At 35.6% G+C, this 13783-nt stretch overlaps 1 protein-coding gene across 1 annotated transcript in view; it reads right to left on the bottom strand.

The window, feature by feature from the left end:
- Positions 1-910: 910 nt before the first annotated feature.
- Positions 911-13783, bottom strand: part of CPED1 (cadherin like and PC-esterase domain containing 1) — a gene marked incomplete at both ends in the record, with an annotated part of 254953 nt that continues 242080 nt past the window's right edge. Inside the window, one exon of the mRNA XM_084229702.1 lies at positions 911-1123. Within this exon, the coding sequence (XP_084085828.1) occupies positions 911-1123 (213 nt within the window). The remainder of the gene's footprint in view (positions 1124-13783) is intronic.

Raw genomic sequence — 13783 nt, 5'->3', positions numbered from 1 at the left:
CACTTGAGGTTGCCTAATCCTTTGAAAAATATCCACTTGAAATGTAATTGTAATCTTAAAATACCTAGGGCTTAAAGGTAAACACAAGGCCTTCTGAAGTTATACCATCAATGAAACACAATAAAATATTACATGAGGAATGATATTTTATTCCTCAGTTAATAATTATGTATTTAATCAGTCTGGACTGCATCTACCCATCCAACATCACAGAGAGGATAGGAGGGAATGTTTATGAAAAGTACAAAGAGTGCAAAATTAAATGGCTTGGCATTTTAACTGTAAAATAGCACACATCTATCTCTCCCATAGAATCTCTTCGAATTCCCTTATGGTGCATTCCTGCTCTTTTCCTTTCAATTATCATATTACAAAATATAGGAAAATTGTTTGTCATAAACATTAGGTGCACAAATCCTACATTATCCCAAACCCTACTCTTGCCTGGTAAAGGATGCAAACAGCCCTACTGGTGAGCGGAATGTAGCTGCTTTCTCCTGCTCAGCAATCATGCACTGGTGGAGAAAAGAACATGACACTCAGGAGCATTTTCTTTTTTCCACAAAATTCAGATGTCTATATTTCTCTTTATCATCACAACGCAATGCCTGGCCCACAGTCGTTCTATTGTAGTTCATGATTATACTTCAAGTAATGTTTTTCTGGCTCTTTCACCTTGAAACCAACTGATTTTCAGGAGCACATCTTCATCTTAGAAAGCTGGAGGGAAATGGTGTTATGATGACTATTTTTTAAGCTGTGTGTGTGTCTGTTGGTGCATATGCGTGTGCTGTGTGCATGAGTCTGTGTGGTTGATCCAAAGACACAAGACACACAGAATTCGATTCCTAGACCAACGCCAGGGTAAGCAGCTTGACTTCAATCCACATTCAGTCCTCTTGCAAGGAGTCTACACAGATCTTCTACTCACACACATCCTGCTGAGGAGAATTTCAGAGTAAACCTGATTGATTGGCCCTCTGACATTGTATGGTGATTGAAAATTTGTTAGGGAGTCTTGTTGTCGTTTGCTTTGATTGCTGAAATATTTTCCAACAATATGATTTCTTGATAGTTTCATTTTAATATAAGGAGATTCTTTGGCGAACTTTGATTTCACTACCTGCCAACGAAGAGCAAACAAAAAGACAAAATTAAAGATATTCAAGGCTTGCATCCAGCAGTATAGCTATCTCATACACTTGAACAGCATCTCTGTCTCACAAATATTACCCCAATGGCACACATAGGATATACAGTACCTAGAACCAGAATGACTGATCTTTCCAAAAGGAACAAGGTTGAAATTAGAATTTCTGCCACTTGTTTTTACCTTAGAGCACTCTCACCAAAGCAGCTAAGGAATAGTTACTATTCTTACTCTGTGTGTGTGTGTGTGTGTTGACCAAATGCTAACGTATATTGAGAGTCATGGATATGCCTTTTGAATCACTGATTCAAACATGACACTCTAAACATGGTGCCGTTTATAGAACGGCAACCATTTTCAGAGAGAAGGAAAAATCATTTTCCACTGTTACCCATAAGATGACATTGTTATAGTTAGTAGTTCATCTCTCTGGGCACTTAGTAAATCCTGGAATCTGAGGAAAAGTTTATGCTTTATTAAGCTAATACCGTTATATAGTTTTGTGTATAAGTAGATCAATTTTGATCTTAAATTCACTTGACTAGGCATAAATATAAAGTATAATATTTATAAAGTATAAAAGGGTATATTATAAAAAGTTTTCTTTCCATCTCTGTCCCGCATTCCAGTCACTCAGTTTCCTCTCCAGAGGCAAACCATTACCAGTGTCTTTGTGTTTTCATTCAGATATTTTGTGAATATACACACATACAGACAAGGAGGCCGTATTTACTGTTTCTATTTTGTGTAGTTCCTTTCACCTCTGTTTGTACACTTTCTAAAGCATTTCCCTGGTAAACTCCTATAGTTGTCAGTTGTCAGTTTTAATCATTGTATTAATATAACACGCTATAAGCACGGAGGATCAGAGGGAATAAAATAGGAATAGAGACTAGGGGTACGGCTGGAAAGTAGGGAGGAGACAAAACACTGGCAAAGCTATTTGGGTGTAACTACAGTCGAGTAGCCAATCATTAATTCTAGTATATTATTGCATTGTAAGACATTATCAGTCAATATGGAAACATTTAAACTATTTATTATTGATGACTTATGAAGGCAGCCCAAGATCCCGTGGATTTTTTTTATTCTTTTGAGTATTTTAAAATGATTTAGGAATATATATGTATACATATACACACATACATGTATATACATATACACACATATATTATTCCATAGATGATAATGCCATGTCATTTTTTAAAAATGAAATAATTTTAAATCACATATTTTGTAATTAAGTTTTTTCAACCATGCTGCATAAACCGGTTTAGATTTATTTAAATAGAAATTTTGCAAAGTTCTACACCAAAATGATCTTTTGGTGGAGGAATTGTAGGTGATTTAAAATACTTTCTTTGTAATTTCTGGTCTTGACTTTTAAATGTTAATATAATGAATGCACATTACTTTGTAATCATAAGACTGTTGAAGCTATTCCCATTTTGAAGGAAAAACTGATAGCATTTTAAAAAAACCAATTATACCCTGCTAACCCACAAAAAGTATTTTCCTGTAGCTAGGAGAGGTTTGTTTTTTCCCGTTCAGGTCTCAGATGAAGTGATTCTTAAGGCACCCAGCAAAAGCAGTGGGTATGGTTCCAGAAACCCTATGGATGGACAGTTAGAGCTCAGTTTGCTGTTAACCAGATTAATATTCCAGGTCCCAAGGCTGTAAGTTTCTGTTTCAAGCAGCTACTTCTCTGTTGTTTGATTATGCTGTAACTTTAAATATGACAGGCTAGGGAGCTGCGCCCACATTTCCCTGAAGGATTTGTCTCCATTTTGGAGGAGGTTTGTACTCACCTATCACAAGATTAGTGAGCGTTCAAAGGAAGTTTATTTAAGAAAACACTTAATCATAAATATTGCATCCAACTCTGAAAAAATATTATTCCAGTGTTCTGAAGCCAAAATAAGGTTAAGCCAAAATAAGGTTAATTTTGTTTATATAATTGTATCTTAAGTTCCAGCTTTTGCAATTGTCTGACGATCTGCATACTATCTATGTGTAAACTAGACAAAGGTCCATCCCAAATGCAATAGGTTATAGTTCTTTAAAAAATTGTTTTAATGTTTTGTGTGATTTCAGGGTTAATGCTGCATTCTAAATATTGGATAATGCTAGTGTAGATGCAGACAGCGATTTTGAATGACTCATAAAAGGCACATATAAAAAATGTGTATTTGCTGAAGTATATAGCCACCCTTTGGAGTAGCATCAGTACTTTGCCAGATCACAAGGGTTGACAATATATTTCTATTTTTAAATCGGTAGGTGATCTGCAAGGAAGGAAGGTGAGATAATAATTTCCCCTGGCTACTGAGGGTCGTCTAATGCACACTACAGTGCCAGTGGCCCGGTAAGCCATCATGATGGTAAATATAATATCTACAGGCCCCTGCTAGGGATTGGCCCAACAACACTTACTTCAGTTGGTTTTCCTTGAAAACTATTTTGCAAGAAATAAATAAAGGTGATAAGTTTCTCAATTCCTTTATTAACACACTATCAGCATGTTACTAAATCCTGAACGCTAACCCACCTACAGAGTAGGAATTTGTTTCAATTTTGACCTGTCAAAATACACATGTAAAAAATCATCCTAAAGTGTTGTTGTAAATTTGAATCCAAGGGTCATTAAAAAATAATCTACCAGTTTAAGTGCTGTACTACTAGCACATATAGTTTATGAAATAAACTCTAAAATACATCTCAAAGAATAAATGTAGGAAAACGGTCAAGATAAAAATAAAAGCAGTAATGAGGGAGGACTGTCAATATTAGACATTCAGTCACCAATGTGAACTGAGTCTGCCATCAACCTAGCATAGATTAAATTTGTAAATTGGATAAACCAAGTATAAAGAGAATTCAAAACAGACAAAGGATAGGAATGTTCATAGTACAGATTAAAATGCATTTTATAAATTGCTACTGTTCCCTAAAAATGTTTATGGAGAAATATGGTAGTTCTAAATAAAGCCCAAGTTGTAGAGATCCATTGACCAAACATGTTAATGGCTTAGCAGTTTTAATTGCATAGGATTAAAATCAAGAGCATGTATTTAAAATGCATGTGCATTGTGTGTCAAACAGCTAATAGAGTTCCTGATGAAGAGAGTGAGAATTGGGGGTTGTATGTAGTATAAAGACAGGCATTCTCTGTTTTGATTATACACACTTATTTAAGCATTTTCAGGTAGCAAGAATTCATGTAATTTTTTATGATAGAAAAGGAGAAACAAAATATCATATTTTATAAAATTTGAATGTGACGATTTCCTCCTTCTATATAATATCCATCTTCCAGTCTTCAGAGTTCTCTGCGTTAGGAAACACATGGAGTAATTCAGATATGGTCCCTACCCTCAAGGGGACTATATAAAGACACATGTCTAAGATACTTGAAGTAAGAACAAGAGTGAAGTGACTTCAAAGACATTGTCTGAGACTAGTTCCCCAAGGTCAGGCACCATGTCGTTTCCATGTAATGAATAGCTGCTCAGTACATTAAGGAGACTTAGTGCTAATTTATGGTGGGCATGATAATCTGTTCAAACAGTTATTATTTCTTTGAACTTATTTGTCAAGTTCGGTATCTGGCAGTGTTGTTAAACTGCTATCTTTGAGTTTCAAAATACTGCTTTATTTCACCTACTCTTACAGGCTCTAAAGTAGAGGGGAAGGAGTTAGCTACATTTTTGAGGTTTGGAAATGTTATGCAAGTGGAAGATGTTTGATACCTGTATGGTAAAGAGCTAATTGCTTCTTTCCTTTGATCTCATGTGTGGAAATGTGCCCATTTGGGTCCTTCCCAAAATCAGAGGACTATTTGGGGCTATTAAAATCCAACTAAAGTGTCTGCTGGAATGTGGCTTTGAAAGCGCGCTGTTAACAACGCAAATGTTAAGTTGCCTCCCGAGCATAATAATAATAGTAAATAACAGAACTGACCTATTAGAAAACAACGGTAAAAAATTTGGGCCTTGAAACATAGACAAAACACTAGACATTTGGGTACAGTAGCCACTTTAATTAGGGACATACTCTAATGATTTGGCACTTTCACACTAGTCTCAGAATTTGGCTACATATGACCAGACCTCAGGGAAAGATCTGGAGGGAAAAGGAACAATTACCTATGGTTAATAATTCATACATATGTGCGTTGGCAAAAATATACATTATTTTAACATGACTGTTGTCCCCTAAACTTCTGTCTCTAAAAAAATCCAAAGTAATGTCTCTTTAGTTTTTATTGTTGTTTATTTTCTTTTTCTAAATCTTTTATGTCAAATTATATTTAAAATTAGGAAGAGATAATGTAATTTTTAATTTGTATTTCTTTATTCTTTTTTTAACAAACCCTTGAGGAAGAGATAATGAAAGCCCTCATAAAGTGTGATAACTTAGTAGATCCACATTGTTCTATAATCACAAGTACAAGTTGAATAAAACAAATATTTTTCTCACAGCAATGTTCAAATTTAGATTAACTTACATCTCAGAAATAAGCTTTCAAGCAAAAATCACAATGTTTCAACAATAGTGATATATTTTTAATACAGTAACTACAGAAATTTAGGAAGGAGTCATTCTTGGAGCCAAAATCAAGTTCTATACTGTTACAATCTTTATAACAGTTGTATCAATAATGATAAGAGACAATGGGGTATGTAGAACACCACCTTTTCCCTTGGCTTGGTGTAATAGAATTGAAATTCTATATTCTAGTATGTAGACATTACTTTTTTTTTTTTAAAGATTGATTTATTTTTGCATACAAGAGCTCAGGGGTACAGGCCAGAGATGAGGGGTGTGAGAGGACTCACCAGAGACAGAGCGGGGAACAGAACAGGCAGAACAGGTTGAGGGGAGCAGTGGGGGAGACAGGAGAGGTCTGCTGTGCCATATGGGTTGCTCCCTGGCAGGCCAGGGATCGAACTTGTGCTGCAGAGGCTGCGGATTACTTCATAGTGCAGTGCTTAGCCACTTGCGCCACCAGGGAGGCCCTACTTTTTCTTTTTCATAGGTTTTCTTAATACCAAGAGATCTTCCAGTTTATTTATTATAAATGTCTCTACATCACTACATAATTAAGACTTGGGCACACAGACTGATTAACAGCCATAGAAATGACCACAATTAAACTTGACAGGTTTTGGCCAATAGCTATTATCAAACTTCCCAAGAGAATGAAAAATGTATAAATTACACAACAAAACTACACACTGTAAATTTTACTGTTAAATACATGTAACTTCAACATTTAAAATTGATATCCCATATTCATTAGAGCAAGTATGTTACCATGCCAATTAATTGTTGCATCAGAAATGACTTTGAATTTTCCAAAAGTCATTACAAAAAGGGAAAGCTGGTGAGTTGGAAAGTGTCAGGCAGATTACAAGCAAATACCTTTCCTAAAACTGATCCTGACCTGAATAACACCCAAGGAACTTCTGATGTGGTTCCAGATCCACAGAACAAAATAGAAAACAATTTTTGTCATGTAAGTGTTCCAAAAATCTCTCTTGACTGGATTGGGGGGTGTTCTTATAAACAGTCTTCATGATCATGGGTGGGGTCTGAAGAAGAATGAGGGTAAGGACTCTCTCTAAGGTTGGAAAACAGGTGATTGATCAGGTAAAGTGTGCAAATGCAGTCTTTGAAGATAAGTGCATACAATTGAAGTATTTTTTATTTGGTATAGTCATTCTGCAGACAGAACTTCCAATCCAGTAACCAGTCACAAAATTTATGAACAGCTGAAAAAGTAGCCTAAGAATGTGCAGAAATAGGATAAAAATAAAGTGACAAACAATAGCTAGAAACCAGTCCTTGTAATTTATAATTCCATTTTGGGAAATCATTCAATTTTTAAAGATAATAAGGAATTCTGTCATCCACACCCTGCAAACTCCTCTCCCCATACCCCCAATATGTAATTATGGCCACATGAAATGAGCTGTGTTTTGATTGAAGGAAATCCAACTTCTGAATGGGTCAAAGATGCTGAGGATTAGAGAATAGGACTAAAATTTTCTTAGGGATGAGGGGCTCTTTGTTTGCTTTGGTGTTTCCAGATTTGCAGTGTCTCAGTCTCCAATCTACCTCCAAAGCTCCAACCCTCTTGCCCTGACAACCGAGCCTAGATGGGACTCAGTTCCTGACTCTGGGACCAAATTCTGCTCTGAGGTGGGGAGATTGATGATAAGGAGTTACAGTAGTTTACCAATTTTATTTATTTATTTATTTATTTTTTAATTAAGAAATTTTATTTTTATATTCCCCATACAATTGCAATCCCCCCATTCTGATTTTAAATGGAGTCATAAAATTAGTTTCCTAAGTGACTGACTATTCATTTCACTGAATGACCTTCATTAGTGTGATTCATTAGAAGCTCAGTTTGACTCCTCTCTATTTAGATCTACCCCTTGGGCCTTGGCATGTATTTTGAATTTAACTAACAGGTATTTGTTTCCATCTGTCTCCCTGGAACTTAGAAAAATTCTATTTAATAAGGCACTAAAATGTAACTTAGAAACAATGTGTGTAGCAAAACATTTCCAACTGCTGGACTCACAGTAGGGATTTGCTGGACAAGACTCTGGTTTTTTCAAAGATCTTCTATTGGTTATTGCATGTCTGGTCAGAAGAACCCTCCAGCCTCTGTGTGGGTGGTGTTTGCCTGACTGCTGCATCTAGCAGCTCTGGCAGGAAGGTTCGCAACTCCTCCCTCAAGTGTCAACTTTTACTGTCATTTTTCTGGTTTCTGACTCTAGATTCACTTGTTATTATACACATGATTCTGAGTGATGCATCTTAACCTCTTGCGCCACCAGGGAGGCCCCCAGACTTCTAACCCATTGTTTTCTGGCCAGTGCCTCAGCTCTGCCTTCTTCAGCATGAGATAGCCTCAGGCCTAAGCCATTCAGAGGATGTGGATGCAAGGTGACTTCACTTATAATTGCTGTTTCTCCCTCTCCAGGTATTTTACAATACTTCTTAAAATGCATTCAGGTTTCTTGTTTGTTATAACTTCTTATTCTGTCTGGGGTGATGGCGAATTGCTTTACGTCTTTAAAATCTTTTAACTGCAGTTTCAAGTGAAAGAGGAAATAAATGCTGTGGTCAATCTGCCATATTTAATCAATACTCCATGTATGATTTTGGACCTTGTCCTCTAGACTTGTTTTCCCAAAGTGTGTCTAGTGAGATTTTAATAGTTGCTATTAAAAACGAAAAGTGGCTTTGTGGTGAAAAATGCTTGGGGAAAACTGGATAAAACCAGCTTACTCTAAGGTTTTTAGGATCATTTAGTGTACTAATTTTATTTGAGAATCCTTAAAATATAGGAGTATGCAGTACTCTCAAAGCACAGAACCTGTTTTCACCAGGCTAGGAGATATACCTATAAAGTGGAAAATGGTAGTCAAGGATGCATTTAATAGTTAAAAGTGAAAATTCGGGAATGAAAATATTGTACTAGTCCAAGGCAAATAAATGATAGGGAAGAAGAGTCTATCCAGCCCCACCTTGCTCATTTACCAGCACCTACTAACTCTTTACCAATGCCCTTGACCTGACCTTCTCTCACATACAGTAGGAATCTTGTTCAACAGCCCTACTCCCTCCTGTTTTCTTAACATGTACCTTTTTATTGATTATTTCCTTTCTGTCCATAAACATGCCCAAGTTGTTTCCCCTATAAATTGCCTCTAAATGACTTTCTCTTCTAAATTCATCATCTTCCTTCCTTTTTAATTTTTACTTGCTGAAAGTTTTTCCCAGTTCCCCTTTTCTCATTTCTTATGTCTCTTCAATTTATTGTAGTAGAGTTCCTACCTGTATTCCTATTTTAATGGAACTACACTTAAATTAATCAGAAAGGAACTTATTAGTGCTGAAATCAATTACTCTCCTAAAATCTTGATCTCAAAGGTCTTCCTATTATTTTGGACAATGCTGACCCCGTTTCAATCTCTCCTTACCAATTTTTCTCTTTGACTTTCCATGGCAACATACTCTGCTAGAGTTTTCTTGTAACACATTATTCTCTAAATTCAAATGGTCCTGTTTTTTCAAACTTTGTTTAAATAGTTGTGTTTCCAAGAGTACTTTCCTCAGTTCTTAATCTATTCACATTCTCTGGATGATCTCTTTTTATGGTTTCAACTATTACCTATTTTCTGATGACTTCCAACTCTTTATCTCTGGCCCCAACCTGTCCCTCAAGCTTCAGACTTGTATATCCAACTGCCTGTTAGAGATCTCCACCTGGATGTCCTACAGGCATCTCAAGCAAAACGTGTTCAAAGCTGACTTCATCATCTTTTCCCTAAACTGATACCTTCTCAAGTATTCTCTGTCTCAATTGCTGGTTGAGCTCTCTATCTGTCACCCAAGTTAGGAATCATCTTTGATTTTTCCTAGTCCTCATGCCACAGATAAGATCTATACATATTTAAAAAAATAGTAATTGGATTTATTCACATCTCTCTTATACTTACTATCTCTGTCCTGGCTTGGGTGAGCCTGTACTATCTTTCTACTGACTTCTAAAAAAAAAAAAAATCTCTTAACTTTCCTTGACTTAGTTTTCTTCGATTCTTGTCTCCTCACTGTTATCAGACCTTACCTATTTTAAACAAAAAAAAAAATGTGAGCCTTTCATTTCTCTCTTTAAAACTGTTCAGTGACTCTCCTTTACCTAGAGGACAAGGTGTAAGTTCTTACTATGATCAGGCTGAAGTCTACCTTCCCAGTTCCCTTTTATAATTGATGTTTCACTATATACAGATTGCTTGTAATTCCCTGAGAACATCAGGTTATCTATAAGTTACTTTGGTTTATATTTTCTCATGGGATTGGAATGACCTTCCTTCTGCAATTGCCCTAGAGGCTTGACAACAGCCTACTCATTCTTTACCAATACTTGGATGGCTTTCAAGGAGAAGTTCACTCATTCTGAGACTGGGTTAGGTGCTCCTTCTTAGTGTTATTATAATATCCTCTATATATCTCTAATGTGTCATTTAACATAATAACACGAGTTTTTGTGTCTGACCCTCCAGCTACAATGTCTCGAGGCAGACATCACTTCTGTGTGACTTGTTTTTGCAGCACTAATGTTTAGTTTGAGAACTGACATAAAACAAATGTTCAATGATTACATGAAAGTATAAACAAGGTTGAGGCAGAGTATAGAGCAAAGATTCAGAAAAATATTTAGGCGGTAGCTGGGGGTTGGAGGCTGCAGCAGAGTGAAGAAAGATGAGTTGGAGTCAAAAATGACACCAGTTTGTAAGTGACAATACAATCAAGTGCATCTAGTATATCATACTAGAGGAGAAAGAAAATTTAAATGGAATATTTGGGGACATGTTGAGCTTGAGATACTAATAGGAGTCCTATAAAATGTTCTTAGTTCACTTATAGCAGTTTGTACAATGCTTACAAAAACTAGACATTCAAAAATTTGTTGAATTAAATAGTCATTGCTAACTTGTTAAAAATAACCAGGCTGTAAATCCTGGAATCTGTCATATAAGCTAACCATATTTGGTTCAGTTATTTTTTTCTCTAAAGTCATTTTTTAAAAGATTTTTTTAGATAGATGAATTTAAGGATTTTTTCCCTCACTGTCTTTAGACAATAAACTTTAAAAGTTTGAGTGAAAAAGAGAAAATCTTTAGGCCCATAACATAGAAAGAAAACATTTCTAGGCCAGGTAGGTTTTGGTTTGTTTAATTAAGATTAAATAATAAAGAGTATAAGATGAGGATTAAATACTAATGGGAAGTCTTCTCTGACAAAAACTGTAAAGCTCCTCTTTCTATGGCACCAGAATTAAGGAAGCTTGCTGGTGTTATTTCTAGGTGGTGTTTGCCAAAACTTGTTTTTTTTTTTTTTTTTTTTTTTTTTTTTAATGGCTGAATCCAAAGCTGTAAATGCCTCTGTACATCTGCCAGAAAACAGAAATATCACGTACGGTTTGTACAACCCCTTAGACTAATTAGCAATAACCTAACAATTGGTTTTAGGTTTTCCCCTTCTGCAGCAAGGTTTGGGCTGATAATATTTTTGCATCCTTTCCAGGTTTTAGCTTATTCACTACAGATATTTGCACTTAACTAAAGGAACCATGCAACCATTCTTGTACACAAGCTACCTGGATCCTGTTTGTTTTCCTCTGTAAACACTGGGAAAACAAAATTCCATTTCCACCTATGAAGAGAAACACCTGCTTTTCTAATTAGCCAAAACTGATGCCTACCCATTGAGAAATTGTTTATAGATTTGTCATGGCAACCTATCCTCTCTCAATGCCTTGAAAGATGAAAGACACCCCAAGACTTTTAATCTCACCTATGTCAACAAGAGCCCATGAAACTGGTTTGTTATGTCTATGTAGAATTCTCAGTCCAAACCAAAGTGGACACATCAAGATCTCACTGTAATGATTATACCAAATCCTTCTCAGCTACCTGTTAAGGGAATGTTTTAACTGAACACCAGAAGATACAAAACTGCCAAACCCAAATTCTTAGGGTTTCACTGTAACTTATTCTAATTTTTATGGTTACTGTATGACAAACTTCAGTGTCAGGTCATAAGATAAGCCCATAAGAAAAATGGTTCTAAGTGAATTTCTGCCCTTTAATCTGTTTGAATGAGACCAATAATCAACTTATTTTCCTTTTTGCTATGATCCTCAAAACCATCCTTTGCAAGGAGTTTTAGATTTTTTTGATTGCCTATAGTAAGCTAACAGTGATTTAAGAAGTTGGGTGATACAAATGCCCAAAAATAGATGACTGGATCAAGAAGATCTGGTACATATACACAATGGAATATTACCCAGCATTCAAGAAAGATAAACACATGCAATTTGCAGCAACATGGATGGCGCTGGAAGGGATCATGCTCAGCGAAATAAACCAGAAAGAAAAAGAAAAACACCGCATGGTATCACTAGACCATCTAGAAATCTAGAAAGCCTAAATATGAACCAGGAAAAAGAATAACCATACGAAAGAAAAAAATTAAAATCAACAAACAACTATGAACCAGAGACACTCTCTATGTAGTGGGGGGGGGGAAGGAGGGATTGAGGTCAAAATTGGGGTTGCAATTGTATGGGGAATATAAAAATAAAAAAAATAAAAAAAAAAGAAGTTGGGTGATGATTCAGAAAGATTATAAAACATGTGTCAGCACTAAAAACTTCTTTAGCCAAGTGATACAAATTGTTCAGGAGTTAAGCAACAATTATGCTTCAGTGATGAATAGGTCTAGAGACTTAGTGAAGAAGGGAGTCAGTTGAGAAAGATGATCTTATCAGATCTAGTAACTGGAAAGGCAAATGCTCTGAGAGTTGCATTTCAGCTTAAACATGAAAACTTCAAAGTGGATTACACTACTCCAGTACCAACGGATATAAATTGGGGGGAAAACATTTATAGCTTTCCATTAAGACAGCACCAATTAGAAACAATTTAAGAGAAAAACAATTTGAGTGTGATAATTGCACACAAAAAATATAAAACCAAATATGTAAAATAATATTAACTGCTGTATTTAAATCATTATTATTCATATTAATGATTTTTATTATCAGTAATTAAGAACTAATATTCTAGTTCTGATGATTCAATGAGTCTTTTTTTATAGTTCCCAATTCCATGATTATTAATGTCACCTGGTGATGCAATAGCAAGAGATACATTTAATGCAATCATGGGAAAATAACCTTCTGTTTTTAATTGGAGTCGTGCTAGAAATCATTGGAGAACTTTCCTTTTTTAGATTTCCAGAGCACTAAAACTGAAAAAGAAAAACAGATACTCTTCCCTAAAATACTAATTGAAGATGTGTTATGTAAGTCTTGATATTTTGCCAATAGATAGGTACATGGAGGATGTTATATTTTCTTCTGGAAGAAGCATGTAGACACACAGTATCTTATAGTTTAAAATATGCTCTAGACACCATGACCAAGCTTCAAGTTGCTGGATCAAAACATAGAATGCCATACTCTCTACTGCAGTTCCATTTGTCAAATAGAAATATAAAATGGATCCATTAGTGAAACAGAAGAATAATTTTAATGTCTTTAATTTTAGGGTAGTTATAAAAAATATGGGGACCAAGATGAATTCTGATAGCTAAAGGCTGAAAAATAGGATCTGAAGAAACCTTTAGTTAACTCCAAAATAACTGCCTCCTGGTTTAAAAAGGGGGGGGCCTCTAAAGAAAGAACCAGTGAATCGATATAAAAAGAGACCTCTTCTCTTCTTCAGTTTCAGCTAAGATTTCTGAGATCTAGAGCAAACAACATTAGCCAGGAAACCTCACCTTTCAAAACAACGTCTGGACAATGTATGCAAAATTTGCAAAGTGTGCACAAAATCCTGTTTTGCAAGCCCTTGTCTCATCAAACTGGTTGGGAAATGAAAACAAAGAAAGAAAATTTCTATGTGAGAACTGCTTTGTGGTCTTTCTTTCTCTTGGGGAGTTGCTTCACCCTTGCTTTAAATCAACTGAGATGGGTCTTCAAGAGACCAACTTGAAAGCAAGAATGGGAGTAAAGGAAAGATCCATGAGATCCAATATTTTTCC

This window comes from Talpa europaea (assembly GCF_964194135.1).
Source record: "Talpa europaea genome assembly, chromosome: 3".
Classification (NCBI taxonomy): Eukaryota; Metazoa; Chordata; class Mammalia; order Eulipotyphla; family Talpidae; genus Talpa; species Talpa europaea.
This window is presented reverse-complemented; position numbering and strand designations above follow the sequence as displayed.